At 46.4% G+C, this 16,298-nt stretch overlaps 1 protein-coding gene across 7 annotated transcripts in view; it reads right to left on the bottom strand.

The window, feature by feature from the left end:
* The window catches only part of LOC8029346 (claspin), an 85,882-nt gene that overhangs the window by 45,288 nt on the left and 24,296 nt on the right, over positions 1-16,298 (bottom strand). For 4 of the 7 annotated variants that reach the window (XM_042286640.1, XM_042286641.1, XM_029982739.3 and 1 more), the window contains exons 3-6: positions 15,414-15,776; positions 5,586-5,650; positions 3,777-3,989; positions 1,840-2,100 (exon numbers count right to left, since the gene is read on the bottom strand). In XM_042286640.1, coding sequence (XP_042142574.1) covers positions 1,840-2,100; positions 3,777-3,989; positions 5,586-5,650; positions 15,414-15,776 — 902 coding nt within the window. The remainder of the gene's footprint in view (positions 1-1,839; positions 2,101-3,776; positions 3,990-5,585; positions 5,651-15,413; positions 15,777-16,298) is intronic. The other 3 variants (XM_042286643.1, XM_029982740.3, XM_040499865.2) reach the window with 1 other exon arrangement.

The following is a 16,298-nucleotide window of genomic DNA, read 5'->3' as shown; positions in this document are numbered from 1 at the left end:
TCTCAGCTGTAGATGAGCAAATTAGCCAGTGCAGTACAACCGCTCCTGGGGTCTTTAATGCACATCCCGCAGTAGTGATACACGACCGCACGCCGGTACGATGCTCATCCAGATCGAAAGAGGCGGGGGTGGGGATTGAACCAAGGATTTCCGGGTTCTGCAGTGCGAGCTTTCGCTACACGGAGTTAACTGAGAGAAGGTCACCGAGCTCCAAAATTTCCTACTCCTACCCCAAGTGTTTTTTTCAGTTTGAGCAACATTTCAGCAGATCTGAGCCACCAATTGATAACTGTGAGCCAAACATTGTGGAGCCACGGCCGGACTGGAAGCGCGTGCTCTCTTTCTCTTCTTACGGCCTTTGCAATCGCCCGAGAGTCAATGGCACTTTTTCTCCGCATGTAGTTTACTTGCTTGCCGCCAGGGGCACAACCACCTCACCCCACTCGGAGAGTCCCTTCGAGCTGCTTTGCGCTGGTGTTCGAGCTTCGTAGGTTGTTGTTTCGACAACTTTGGTCCGGTGTATGTCGGCGGCTATCTGGTGAAACTCATTATTGAGTTTGGGTGCGACGCCTGTGTTATGCTGTAGACTATGAGCTGATCCTCTGTTCGTCTTATTGCAAGGGCAGGATCAAAGCGGACTTGATTATCTAAATCCTAGGTTCCTCACAATTCTACAAAATTGTTGCTTTTTTTTTTTTTTTAAAGGCTGTTAAGCACCTTTCGCGTACAGATGTGCACGAAGTTCTGCAACTAGATAGGGTGCAACTCATTGCACTTTATCTTGAAGACCTGCCAATCCTAAGTTGACCAGAGGGCATTGACAACATACACTCAAAGCACTTGGCTGGTTTAATTCGCAACAAATTCCTCAGAATACTTCTGATTAACCATGCAAAGACGGTCACGGACAGAAACGAAAAAAACAGCTGGATATGTGCACAAGCTCTCGAGGAAGCACTTTAGGCTGTATTATACACTGTGCGAAAATTGTACAAACTACTACACCCTCGTCTAGAGCAGCTGACCGACTTCATGTGCGGCCTATGAAAGGATGATGCAGACCACGGTAATAGATAGATTGGGTCTGCTTACATTTCACGAGAGCGTACGAATTATTTATCATTTAAAGATCCTCCACGTAGAAGGGGTCCGTCTCCTCCTGTTCTTGAGTTGCAACAGAAGTCCTGGAGGTAAAGACGAGTATAGTTTTTCCGCAATCGCATTCGCTGTCTTTACTTACTACTTTTTACTCCCGAATCTCTCGGAGATGTGCGTCAAATATTCACCGTTTTCGGCTCATCAGAAGCGCATTAGATAGTGGCTGAGGGTCTAAACGGAAGGATCAGGTGTCAAAGGCTATAAAAATCTCGGCCGCAAGTTGCGACAGCGCTGAGATACACTGTCTGACACACTCTGTGCAAACGAAAAAGGGTAGCCCAGGGTTTAAAAAGGGGTGAGGTGACAGCGCCCCTTGCGATTTGCGGCGGGAGGTGGCGATTGCCCCAATTGCAAAGGCCGTAAGAAGAGAAAGAGAGCGCGCGTTTCCAGTCCGGCCGTGGTGGAGCATTGCTGCTTACAAGGTCAGTAGGCTTCTGCACTGCTTTTCTTTATAAGTGCTGAAACCCCGGGAGGTTTCTTGGCTGCCATTCCAAAGCAGATAGAGATTCCTCGAGATAAAAATGCTTCAGAACTCGTGTGTTATGAAATTCGGCCACCAATGTCCCCTAAAATATCAATGGAAGAACCAAAAGACAAACCTTGGCTTGCCACAAAAATTGTTTTCTTTTCAATCATGCTGATCGGCCCTGCATGGGCTTGAAATTAATAAATAGAACTCACGCTGGCTTCGAGATTCCTGTGCGCCGGACGCGGAGGGTTCGTCCTCGTCGTCTGCATCGTCGAATGCGGGCAGCTCTAGAAAGCCGTCGTCCGAGTCATCTTCCACGTCGTGGACTTTCTGAGGCCGACCTTCGTTCTTCTTCGGAGAAGGAATGTCTTCGTCGTCGTCGTCCTCGAGAACGGGATTGATTCGACGCGACTTCTTGCGCGATGCAACCACTTCCTCTTCGTCCGAAGTGTCGGCGCCGTCGTTGTCGTCTGCTGGAGAATTAAAGAGGCCACGATGCGAGAATCAAGTTAGAAAAGTTGGGACATCCATGATAAAAAGTCTTTCTAGGTTACTTAATATGTGTACCAAGTTTCACAATTATTAGGAGAACTAGAAATTCTGATATGTGATATTCAAAAGCTTTGTGTTCCCCATTCTGTCCACCAGGCAACTATGACAGAACTAGGCTTACTCGACGCTGGACACATTCTGCCTTGCAACATCCTCTTTTTGCAATTGAGTATTACTAACGCAGAATGCATCTTAACGAAAGTGGAGTCGGGATTTGTACCAACGAGAGTGACAAGGCAGCGATGGCCTCACGTCCTGCTCAATTTTGTGGGACAAGAAAAACTGAAAGAGTAAAAGTAAAAGCAAGACGAGTAACCAGTTTCTTTTAAAATATTAAGATAATTGCATTGCGTGCATGTTTAGGAGGCGGGAAGTTAGTCAGCCCCAGTAGGCATCCAGTATCTACACTGTAGGCGAGAAGTTTAGACAGTGCAGCGTGGTTGCGTAGCTCGTGCCAGTACAAATCACGTAACCATGCGACGTGCACGAGGCCACGCCAGATCACATGACACCACAGTTTGACGTTGTGGTGTCAATAATGTGATTATATCTATACTTCCCTTCAGCTTAGGTTCGAGCGCGGCCGACGTTATGAGCCGAAGGGCCAATCAAACAGCAAAAGAGCCACAACGTCATGGTGTGCTTTCTGCGGTTGATAGGACCAGCCAGTATTCGCCGTTTCTCTGTGTGTGCTCCTCCGCCGGATAGTTCTATAAAGTGCAGAGAGCACGCCATGACGCTGCGCTTTTTGCGCTGTATGATTGGCCCTTTGACTCATAACATAGGCCGCGCTCGTACCTAAGCTGAAACAAAGTATAGTAACGTTGGGTGTCCAGTCATGGTGTAACATCACATCCCATATGTCATGTGATATTGTCATGACACTATGCCACATGACATTACATAGCATGATACCAGGTCTCGACACCATAACAATGCATTGACTTGTTGCCTAGATTTGCAGATAAATTGCTAACGCATTTTGCATTTGGGACGCTTGGGTCATAGGTCAAAGGAGCGTTCAATTTTTAAATGCTCAGCAATTATACGACCGGCTTTTAGTGCCGTCATGTCCGAGCCTAGAACGTAACCTCTGTAGGCCGCACGGCACGAAATCTGCAGTCGCTGACTACGCTTTCTGCACGCAATCGGAGTCTGCTTTTGAAGCGGAGACTTTCCATGGCGCCCGCTCACCGGCAGCAAAGTGAACTATGCATGCTACGAAGGCTCTTGACTGCAGAATTTGCGTACCCCCAAAGCGGCACAGTAGCAACAGCGAGTGCAGCAAGGTGAAAAAGCAAGAAAACCAGAAGCAAAACAAGAATGCCAGGCTCGGCAGCAACAGGAACACGGTTGCCATTACAATGCAGCCGACTGGCGATTCGAGCGCCAGTTCACGGACAATCCGTTTGGCACAGTGTGTAATTTGTGCGACAGACCATGGTTTCAGGCAGACTTCAGCAACAACATTCTAAAAGCCAGAAACAGGTAATTTGTTTTGTCTTCCCACGAGAAGACAGCAAAGAGGAATGTTGCTCACGGGTACCCGTGACCAGCATTCCTCTTTGCTGTCTCCTCGTCGTTGTTAGTTACGCACCCGAAGAAGCGCTCTCCACGTCTGAGAGGATCTCCTCTTCCTCCTCGTCTCCCAAAGCTGCAAGGGGGTCGTCGGAGCGCGAGTCCGCTCCGGGCGGCAGAGCCTCCTCGTCGTAGAACTGCTTCTGCTGGAAGCGCTCCTGCCGCGAGCGGTGACGCTCCTGGCGCACCTTCCTCAGCAGCTGTTCCCGTAGAGCCACCAGCTGGCCCGGCCCTGCAGGGCGCGGACAACGACCGGTCTTTAGTGGTTGGCTTATGCAGACAGCGAGCCGACCGAAATGTGTTCCTTCGTGCGTAAGGGATGAATAGGCCTGTGCAGTATGCTATTCAATATTCGTTTCGAGCTAAACCGCAATACCTGTACCTTTCAAAGTGTCAATCGCGAAGGGTCAGCCCCAGTGAGCACACTTTCTTATTGAGCACTGCGAAGAAGCAATACCCGTGGAGCTCGCTTCACCACAGCGCAGCCGCGCAATTGGAAAGGAAGAACACTTTCAAGTCGGGATGGTACACACGAGTGCCTGGTGTATTTAAAATACTTGAAACTTAATCAATGTTGATATCTACATTGCCACAAAAAGTTTCAAAATTAAACTGTGGTTATTATGTGAGTTTATGTTAGGCAAAGAATGAAGGGTCTCTCCAGACGAGCAGACACAAAAAGGTGAAAAGGAGCAATCGCATGTTCGGTTATTTGGATATCTTACAAAAACAAATATGCAAGAGCCTTCTCCCCAGTGGCAAAGTACAGTACCGCACTTGGTAAAACTGATCCGCCCGATATACCATATTTTCCGGTGTACGAGGCAAACATTTTTCCACAATTTCTGTCGGTGCGTTTGATACAATAGTGAACTTATATGAATGTTTTTCTACATGTGTAGACCTTAACTGTGGAAATTTGCCATGGTGGTTACCATAATATCCCGAGAACGTTCCACCCCCAGAAGATAACCCACACCTATTTTAGCATGATTTGCTATTTTTTACAAAAACAGAAAGATAACCCACTTGTAGTAATTGTAGGGTCCTGGCCATTGATGACCTCGGCAGAAATGGTCTTAGGGTACTTTGCCACGGAGGGAGAAAAGCGAAAATTGCTGACTGGGAAGGGCAGTCGTCTTTGATTCACTGCCCCTCCCTTCGATCACAAGTGTTGTAGCTCAAAAAAACTAAAGCTTGCATCTTTTCAACTTTTTTAACGCACACCAAAGCTAGTCATGCTCCTTATTTTCAGCCAATTTGCTTTCGATTTTAGGTGGGTTATCTTTAGGAATATTATGGTATATCTCTTGTTCGATTCAATGGTAACAATATTGAAACTTGCTTTTGCTTGCGCATGCATTATAGTCATAATACACATACTATGCATTCTTTTCAATGCAATTTTGCCTCGCCGACTGTACAAATATATGTGTGACATGTATAGCAATTTTTTTTTCTGAAAACAGTCATTTTCAGTGGGATGCGATTTATACAAAGGAGTGACTAAGTAAACAAAAAATATGGTAATGTGTTCCACAACCTTTTCAATCTCTCCAGAACTATCGCTTATTTTCTCGCTCTCTCTCTCTGGTAATTTAATGTGTGCTTAATTCAGTTGACCCGCACAGTAGTACTACCACTACAGTTTCCTAGTTGTAACACACATTTCCCTGAACAAGCTTTTGGTCTTAAAAATTGTTTGTGAGCTAGTCAGATTTAAACCTCTGAAGTGCACAAAAAAGGTGGCAACCAGCCTCCTACACCGAACGGTGGCAGTAACCAAAAACTAGGTAAACTGATCACGCACAAAGAACTTGAAACTAACCTGATTTTGGAATGGAAGTTTCTTCGAAGAGACCAACGTTGGGAGTCACACTGGCCTTTGGCTGCCTGAAAGAAGCCAAACCAAAACATTAATGAGCACGGTGCAGAAGCGACTGTCCAATTTCGAATGGCAGGAATTCGCTCCATCCGAGGGTGCTCTAAACGAGTGTGGCGATGATTTGGTCTGTTGTGTTTTAAGCATCTTTCCACCCAGGTGAAAAATGCGGAATCGTTACGCTGCGATTGTGTGCACGGCGTACAATGTTCTCCAGAGGAGAGTGCGTGCTCAGGATGGTACTTGACTGCCCATTAGACAAAGATATCAGCATGCAGAAGGCAATTATTGAAATGGTCTAGTGGAACAGCTTTCTCTTAATACAAAGGATGATATCAAAGAGAAAAGAGGCATAAAAAAGTTGCGTCCATTTTTAATTGCATGCCTCATCCAGGCGGACTGTCAGCCATTGCAAACTCCTTCTAATCATTGTAATGAAATTCACAAACTATTTGGAGAAACAAAGTAGCTGAAAACTACTAGGATTGTGCAAATATTCAAATACGTCTCAAATAATATGCAATTTGATATTTGCTTCAAGACAAACTGCAACATTATTGTTTTTCGAAGTGCTTATTGCGGCAGGTTAGCCTTGTTGAGCGCGCTTCTTACCAAGCGCAAGTGCACTGCAGAAAAGCAACACCCGCGGGTGTTGCTGCTCTGCAGTGATCGGTAAGAAGAGCACTCAACAGGGCTATTCTGTGCAACTTTGAGAAGTGTGAACATCGCAGTCGCTTGCAGAGGAGAAAACCACACTTTCAGGGTGCGATGGTGCTCGCGCATATATTTAAAAGGACACAAAAAAACCTTGTCAACCTTGATATCTGTGTAGAAATAAAAACGTTAAAAACTAAACTGGTTATTATACAAAAGTTCTGCTAGGCAGAGTTGTCCTCACAACTTGCATTCATCATTTGTGACTGTCTTTCTTTTTCTGAGCTCGAGATTGAAGAAAAGATATTTGCATATATCTAGAAATCCAATGTAGGCATTGGACTTTCTGGGGCCACAAGCTATACATACAGTTAGATGATAATTAACAGTTAAAAATGGACAGGTGAAAGCTTTAAAACAACCTTCATGATTTCAGCTGCATTTTTGTTAAAGGGACAATGAAGACGATTTTGATTAATTTTTAAAATGGTGTTTGTAGGCCTCCTGAGAACCTAGCACACTGCCCAATTTTTTATAGACATTTGTGATGCGTATTACTGTGCCTACAAAAGAACTGAAGAAACAGAAACTAAACTATCTCCATTTTCATTTCAAGGCCTCTGAAAACGGAGGTGACATAGGAGGTGGCTTCAAGTGTGCATTGTCGGTATGGGTAGCATTTAGGAGAACGAGACTCTGGTTACTGCAGTCGGTTATAGCAGCGAGGTGGCGCAGTCGTTTTGCCGGACCTGTCAACATCGACGACAATGCTGCTCTCGCGAGCAAGTTCGGGCTCCCATTCAGTGACCTAACGCCAACAGAACGGGAGATGTTCCTAAGGACGCGGGAATCTGGAATGCCTCTTTACGAGGACGCCCCAGAATTGACCTTTTTCGGAGAATTTTGTGCGCATGCCCGAACTTGAGGAGAGAGTAGGAAAGGGAAAGGCGCCATCTTTGCGGGCTCTCCTCGTACGCTGCCTGGCTTCGCTCGCATTGCTAGGCGCGTCTGTCCGGCACTGTCGCGATGCCTCACCGCTGCTCGGCTGTTGGATGTACAAACAGCAAGAAAAACACGCCGAACGTGAGCTTCTTTAGATTCCCGAAAGCTACCGCGCACCTCAAAAAGAGAGAAAAATGGATTCAAGCGCTGCGACGCCAGAGCTCCGACGGGACGCCTTGGCAGCCATCTGCGAACTCGCGTGTTTGCAGCGTCCACTTCATTGGAGGTTAGTTCATTCATATTTGTTTGAACTCAGGATATACCCGTCATACTCCGTGCAGGCTAGTCATTCATAGCAAGGTTTTTGTTCCTGATTTTTACGACGCAGGGGTATCTTCACGAGACCAGAACCACCCAGACTTCGCTCCCTCCTTGTTTACATGGAAGCCGACACCTGCCTCCGCACCGAGTCTGCTTGCACGGTACAGCAGGGCAGCGAAGAGGCGGGTCGCCAAGCCGTTGTCACGGAAAACAGATCTTTACACTGTCGCATAGTGTAAAGAGCAGGCCAGCTATGTGCTGGCATGTTCCGCTCAACCTGCAAAGTATATATTTACGCTTGAAACTCATTAAAATATGAAATAAAAAAATGTCCTACTACAGAATTTTATATCAACACGTCACCTAGTTCGATAAGTAGATCGATGACATAGCTTGGCCCTTTTTAGTTGCATGCTGAAGTACCACAAAAAAAGACGGAGATGACAAATCTTGTTTTTTGTTTTGTTTTTCTAGATAACCTATCGCGTCACGCATAAAATATGATCAAAGGACTGGTACACACGGATCTTGATACAAATCTGCCGAAAGGATAGCGACTATGGGGCTCACGCCTTACAAATATTGACACATCTTGTAATCCTTAAGACACATTATTACATCGCCACGGGTTTTACCGAAGAAATAAACTCACACTGCAACGCAGTCGCAAGACGCTTGAACGATATCGGCGCTCTTGGAAAGCGATATCAGTTGCCTGTAATGTCCCGGCTTCATAGACGGTGCACACGTGCTCCTTACAAGGTGAACGGTGTGGTCGGGATCAAAGTTGTTCACCGTGACCTTTTTGACGTAGGCTTCTTTGAAGGCCCATCCTTTCCAAAGTTGTCTGCAGTCCTTCGCCAAGTACCAATCGACGTACGCTGTGTTGACGACCGGTACCGATGCAGCATCGGCACTCCATCCGTCTTGAAAAGCGTACAGACGGATAAAGTCCGAAGTGTCGAAGACTGTTGCTTTACTCGATCCTCCGGGATCGTCATCAGCCATTTGTAGAGAACGACAGCCGGAAAACAGCGAGAAAAACTTTCCACAACGAACGCACCAAAACGATCGCGTCTAGGAAGCGAACGGGGTGACGGGAGGACGGACTGAGCCCGCAAACGTTTTGAATTATCTCCACAAGGGTGCGCCACGGTCGCTTCAACGAACTCTGAAAAAGGTCAATTACCGCCGACCCCTCAGTCGCCGCCCAGCTCGCCTACGCCACCGCAACATACTTACGACGAATCACTTAACGGGATTTATCGTCTCTTTGGTGGGGACGGTGGGGACTCATCGCGCAGTGCAATAGAAGGAATGCGGAGGGCAAGTTCGTCTGGTTCTTGCGCAGGGGGTAGCGGTGACGTCAGAATGCCGAGCCCTGATTGGCTGATCGCGACCCCCTATTTGAGCGTCGTCTGCTCCTTTGCAACGTCGTCTGCGTCTGTTTTACCTTTCCTGCGACTTTCGAAAGTGCAGAGGCCAGAGGCCAGGTTCACAAAATGATCTTATGCCAAAAATATGCGTAAGACAAAACTTAAGAACAAATTCGTATTCACGAAACGAAATTATCGTAAGTTTTGCGCAGGTTACGACGAAATCCTACGACAGCTCCGAAGCTGTCTTATGCACTTCTTACGATCAAATCAGCATTGCTGACAGCGTCGCGGTCGCGACGACCAACGGATGTTTATTTTTCTATGTGCGCTTCTCACGCGTCCCGACTTCAAGCAGCAAGAAAAAAGTAGGAAGTACTTGAAACAGACCACGACGAACAAGAACGCTGGATCCACAAACACCTGGGAAAAGCTCCAACGGCCACGATTCCACCGACAACGACCAAGCGAGCACGGCAGATAGGCCTAGCAGGCACTCCGACTCGGCGACCGTCTGCCCACGACCGGCTGGCGTGCTGAATGGAATATGCCTGCGCGACCCTTGTGAACCCTTCCCGTCTTATACTTTGATCGCTGACCTCAATTTTAGATTAAGAGGTCAATCTCTTCCTCTTGTCATCTCCTTGTTTTCCGAGGCAACGGTGACTCCCGCCGGAAAAAAAGCGGTGAATTTTCGACAGACGCAGGAAAAGTAAAGCAGCCATCGCTTTGTCTAGCAGACGTAAAGCAGACGACGTTAACTGCGCCAACCCGCCGACGCCGTTAAAGAGTGAGGAGTCTCGCCGCACACGAAAGGAGAGAAAAAGTATTTGGGAGGGAACTTGCAGACACTAACACGCTCACTCTCGGTTCTTAGCAAGCAAATCTCGGTGCCCCGAGACACCTCGCCAGTGAGTCCTTTGACTTCCCTCCTTGATGCGCGTCTGCTAGTTGTTATACAAAAAAGTGGAAGCCATTTACAACTCCCTGTAACACCGAATTAGAGCGCAGCTCTTGAGGAGGACAAAAGGGTACTGGGGGGGGGGGTCAAGTGACCTGGGGGGGGGGGTCACGTGACGATGCCGATGATGCCATCAGTGACGTCACTGATGATGTCATCAGTGACGATGACGATACGGATTCCGATGACGTCATCAGTGACGTCACTGATGATGTCATCAGCGATGATGACGATGACGATGCGGATGTCCGTGACGTCACTTATGATGTCATCCGTGATGGTGACGATGACGATGCGGATGCCGGTGACGTCATCAGTGATGATGGCGATGACGATGCGGATGCCGGGGACGTCATCAGTGACGTCACTGATGACGTCATCAGTGACGATGACGATGACGATGCGGATGCAGGTGACGTCATCAGTGATGATGATGATGACGATGCGGATGCCGGTGACGTCATCAGTGACGATGACGTCATCGGGGAGGTCACGTGACCTCGGCGGGTGGGGTCACGTGAGCCTGGAGGGGGTCACGTGACCTCAGGGGGGGGGGTCATGTGACCTCGGGGGGGAGGGGGGGGGTCACGTGACCTCGAAGGAGGGGGTCACGTAACCTCGGGAAGGGGGGGGGGGGGTCGCGTGACCTTGGGATGACCTTGAGGTGACCTTGGTTACGCCGACGCCGCTCAAGCCGGGAACGGGCCCCTAAGAGCTGCGCTCTAAAACAACGTACCGCTCGAGTTATTTCGTCTGCCCTCTCTGAAAAGCGAAGTCGAGCTCGCTCGACTTCCGAAAGTCGCAGGAAAGGTAAGACAGACGCAGACGACGTTGCAAAGGAGCAGACGACGCTCAGACAGGGGGTCGCAACCAGCCAATCAGGGCTCGGCGTTCTGACGTCACCGCTACTTCCTTTCTCATGCGCAGAAGACGAAAATGAGCCCACTTGCGAGGCGTATAACGTCCTCCCTCAACCAGGGGTATGTACAGTATGAACTGCCACGTCGTTAAGTGCTCCAATAGTTATGTGTTGTGTCTCGTGGAGACAAAGTTTCATAGTTTTTCAACCTGCCGTGTTTATTTTATTTTTTTTTTTAGCAACGACAATCGCGCTGTAGGATGCAAGAAGTTTGGCCTCCCAATCATGTCTATGACTGTATCGGCATGGTGGACAAATTGGACAACCCTTCGCACATTGTGTTTCTTTTTGTGCTAATACAGCCTGCATAGTTTAGCGTTGATGGGACGGACTGGAACACCATCCCACGCTCGCGGGTATGCAGTAAATATATTGTTGAAGGGATGCCCTCCAAAGCAGTTTCATCTCCATCACATATGTCAATGATATTTTCGGACCGGTTATCGAACACGATCTGTACTTTCTTTTTTGATCAACGTCCTTTCGGAGATAGAAATCACTTTTTTTTCACATTTAAGATTCATGGCAGGCAGTAGGTGATGGCAGAACAAAACGTCAAAATTGTTTTGGATTAAATTATTGTAAGATAACTGGTACAGCTAAATAAATAAAAAAAAAAAATCATAACTAAAACTAAAATAAATGTTTTTTTTTTAATTTTAATTAAATATTTATTATTTAAATCACTTTACCTAAAAAAAAATCATTTGTCTTTTACTGGTCATGACACACTTTCTGAGACACTTAGTGGAATAAAAAGTTTTCCAAAAAATTTCAAAATTCCAATTGATTCGTATTTTATGATACTCAGGCAATCACAGTCCCGGGGAGCATTACAATCTTTTGTCAAGAAAAGCAGAAATTAATAATTTTGTGAATGTAACCCATAGAATTTAATGCAAAAAATATTTGTAGAGTTGAGGAATAAAAACTAAACGCCTTTATGACTGCCATTTAAGGTATTACCAAGGAGCATTGTGATGTTTGTCACTGTTCAGTTGAAATTATCATTTTAGTGCATGCGCCGAGGCGTTAATGTCAGAGAAAGCTGGGGATGTGACTTTTTAAACACGGGAAAGTGATTCTTCAATCCGCCAAATCACTAAAAACAGTGCAAAAATACAACTTCACTGTATATTTAATTACATTGTAAAGTGTAGTTTAAATTTAAAACTTTTTTTCTTGCTATAAACCATGTTATATTAGGACCAAAGAAGCTTGATTAGCTTGGTTATTGTGAAAGCCTTATTTGCTGCAATACTTCAGCAAAGCAAAATGGTAATCTCTCCGAACCTATGTCAAACCTCATGGAAACAGCTCCAACCGGATGAAGTTGCTTTCTATGAGTTATGTGCACATGGTGCCACTATTTTCACTGCCTCTGAGGCCCATTCAAATTAAAAGATTTGTGGTGCCTAAGCAGCACAAAAAAATAAAGAGCAAAAAAAAAAAATCACCGACATAAAGTTATGGTTTTTGAACTCGAGCCCAGTTGGAGAGTTTAATGACAGTGACTTTTGTTTTAGTTTTAAAGTGTGCGAGGCACTGGTAAAATCTAAAAAAAAGTGGCAAGCTCATGTAAGACAAAACATATATAAATCTACTGATTGATGTAAAATCAACCTTACATGCACCATTAGATCTGTCTATGCCTGTCTCTGTCACTCCCATTGTTAATGTATGTGCGTGTGCATGCACCCATACTTGCTTTTGCTTGTTCGCATAAGCGTAGTACCTTGCACAAGGTACCACGCAGCAGACCTATTGATAAATTACCCAAGCATCAAGGAGAATGCAGAGACAGGGTGTCTAGCAAATCATTATTTTTAAATCCCCTGACTTTTCCAGGTTTGCGCTGACAATTACAGGGGACATTCCCTGACCACTGTAGAGGCAGTTAAATATATAAGACCATTAAAACAAAAGGCATTGAACACTGTAAGGATCTCTTTGCACAGACTTAATCCAACTTGCATATCCTGAAATATTCAGGAACGTCCAGTCCGAATTAAACGAGCACTTTCTTGCCGCTGACATCGTCAGTGAACAGGCCACTTCCGAAAGCACAATGAAAACACGACGCTCAACCACACACATGAATAACCAAATGGCAGCATAGCCACCAGATGCACACTTTCGGATACTTTCTGCTTAAGGCTTGGAGTGGATTGGGGTCTGTGGCTTCACTATTTGTTACTGATTATAGTAGCTCTAACTGGATCTAGCCTAGTGTCACGCCTTTAATCCAATCCAATCCAAGGCTTGGACTGCGTTTGTCGGCTGTTCCCTTTGCGTCGGGTAGCACACTCTACATCGGGTGAGCAGAGCTCGCGCTCCCCTCTAAGCTGAATTTATTGCTTATTGTTCTGCCCCCAAGCCCTCAAGTCTTTGCTCGGGGCACTCGACGGCGTTTCCGGCTCATTTTCCCTGACTGGGCTCGCTTTTTGACAATAACCATGACAGTTCCCTGATTTTTCACGGTAATAAAAATTTCCCTGATAATTTCCGGTTTTCCCGGTCGCTAGACACCCTGAGGGAAGGGTGTTCCACGTGCCGCACATGCCGGCGTCTGCAGAAGTAATTGTTCTAAAGCAAATGCCTAAAACAAATGGCATCTTTCACGCGTGTTCGTCAATGCTTTATTTTGGTTATTTACTTCAAATCTTTTGTACGGGGAAGGCGTGCACGTGTGGCATGTGGAACACCAATCCCTGCATTCTCCTTAATGCTTGGGTAATTTAGCAATAGGTCCCGTCATAAACGAAGTGGAAGATAGAGCCAAAACAAGAGCCTAAACCAGAGCCAAAGCCAGAGCCATGCAGAAAAGCACTGCATTTTGCTTGTGTTCAGCCTGTTACATATTTTTGTTTACTTGATGCTTTTTGTTTAAAAACAAAATAAATTTGCACGGCACATCATGAAATTACAAAAAATAAATAAACATTTCCGAGACCAGAATTGCAAAAAACGTTTTGTGAGAAAGTTGTTTTGTGAGAAAATCATCAGTGAAATTGATGTGGCTTAAAGGGGCCCTGCAATCATATTTAAGCATCTACCTTTTTTTGCGGTTTCCATGTCTTTTGGGGTTCGAGCAAGCCAGCGGGGACGGGGAAGGTAACTAAATATCAGTGCGTCATATTTTAACTGGACGACACGGAAACCTCCTCCACCTACGGGCGCGATCCACGGTGCCGAAACCGCGTGATATGTGATGTCTTTGATCCTGGGCTTACTACTGGTCAGAGCCGCTAAAAGTTTCTTTTTAGTCGAAATACAAAATATAAGTGGTGCAAACCGTTTCAATTATTTATAAAAATAGTTTTTGTTCACTATTTTAGATCAGAAAAGAAACAAATGCAATTTAGAAAGTATGAAAACAAGAAATGACCTGTCGACATACCCGCCACCAAGCGGTGGAAAAGGAGGCGCATACTAGAGAGGGGTAGTGGGATCAGGCACCAACGAGTGGCAAGCGTAGAAAAGTCCTGGATGTACGCGGCGGCACTGCGGTCGTTTACGGACTCGAGGATCCTGCCGGTTCCAAGCGTTCCCGAGGCCTTCGGCGAGCAGCTTTGGCTTGTGGTTTGGCCTTTTCGCAATATGGCAGCGCAAAGTGGCTCCTGTTCTGAACTGATCTTTACCCCTTGTTTGCTGTCGTTCGTGGCCAATGAAGTGTCATGCCGAATTGGTGTTTAATCGCACAGGAAATGCAATGCGAGCCGCCCTGGCTGCCCGCTTCATACAGCCTAGCCAGAACATGCTTTAGTGGCACCCTCTCGAGCCGTCGACACGGGGTGTGGCAGCCGTGATTGCTCGCTGAGCTAACTACCCCTCCTCTAGTTCACGGTCACTCAAGCAACCAAGGACGTCATGAAGGAGATTATTTTTTGCTTGTTTTTGAAATTTTAATTTCCCTATAACTTTTAAAATAAAGCGAAATTTGAGAAAAGAAAGGCTTCATTAAGTTATTATGTTCAGGGCGCTCAGGTTCGGTGCAAATTAAAAACCAGTAAAAAAGTCCTTGCAGGGCCCCTTTAAATCACGATTTAAACACTCCTGATTTTTATTCTCCATCCAGATCTCAATAGATTCGTGGTAGATTAATTTATGAACATCAATGACTCGTGCGATTTTGTGAAAAAGTGCAGTGGTTGCCATTGCACCCTCGAGAATTCGGGAAGGTTTCTCGTTGGAAGCCAGCCGGCATTGTGGTTGATGGAAGATGTTAAATTTATTTCTTGCAATATATAAAAAAGATGGAGAACAGCTAGATAACCTTTTGGAAGTCTGCACCATCCCTCAAGCAACGTCACCCTCAATGTGTGTTTGCTTGAAGAACAAAAGTACAAAAGAACAAAGGGTCTCGCAGTCGAACACCGACTCCTCCGCTAGTGGCGCTACGTGCGTTTTTAAAAGCGCTCCCATAATTCCCGCACAGAGCGTATAGTGCTATACTTCTACACCAAACTTTAAAAGGGATTTCGTGTTCTATCAGACGACAATCAGAGCCTTTTTCTTTTTTTAATCCTCTTACCTCACCTTAAGAAAACCTTAACATGAATTTAAATTTGAAGCAGAACAAATTGGGAGCAATGACTCACTCCTTCGCCTTCCCCGGGTTCGCCTTGGCGTGCTTGACGAGACGGTCGAGCAACCTGGCCACTCCGCTTGGGCCGTCCTCGTTCCCGAGGACGATCACAGGATCCTTGCTGAGGCAAGGCGTCAGGTTGCCAGCCAGGGCAAGGACGTTCCGGCGGTGTCTTCCCAAAAGAGGAGTCGAGAAGCGGACACAGCCCGTGGCGGACTCTGCACTCAGGCAGGTTGCACTGCCGTCAGCAGAACCACCTTCTTGTTTTGTCGACGCATGGTCCACCTCAAATGCTTCTTTGCTGTCTTGCAAGTCTTCGTTCGGCTGCGGGAACGGCGCACTCGTTCCAGGGGTATCGCCTTCGGCCGACCGGACACTTTTACAACCGAAAAAGATGGAGAGAGACAAGTCTTCAGTTTTGCCACAATCCTTAGATGTCCTCTCCCCTCAAAACTCTACCACTCCCTAACCAAGTAAATGTTTTTCAATGGGCGTCACTCTTTGTAGCATGGGAAAAACACATTTGTGGGAAACAAATTTACCATAAATGAAAAATGTATCCATTCAGTTTTAATATTTATTTCTATCAATTTGACCACAAATTAGTATCAGCTTTTGGCTGTAACTATACTTAGTTTCACCTTCAGTCCGAGCGCAGTGGATGCTACGCGCCGTCCCAGCCCATCCAGCGCCGGGAGAGTATCACGTGATCTCGAGCTCCGCGTGTCGCTCCGCCCAGCCACAAGGTCACGTGATACTGTCCCGGCGCTGGATTGGCTGGGATGGCTCGTAGCGTCCGCTGCGCTCGGACTGAAGGTGAAACGAAGTATAGTCACTATAGTACCGTAAAATCCCGTAAGGACGCCCCCTCCTGAGAAATAGCCCATCCCATTTTTCT

The sequence above is a fragment of the Ixodes scapularis genome, unplaced genomic scaffold, assembly GCF_016920785.2.
Source record: "Ixodes scapularis isolate PalLabHiFi unplaced genomic scaffold, ASM1692078v2 PGA_scaffold8__174_contigs__length_109621045, whole genome shotgun sequence".
NCBI classification, from domain to species: Eukaryota; Metazoa; Arthropoda; class Arachnida; order Ixodida; family Ixodidae; genus Ixodes; species Ixodes scapularis.
The sequence above is the reverse complement of the archived record's forward strand: the minus strand, read 5'-3'. Positions and strand labels throughout refer to the sequence as shown.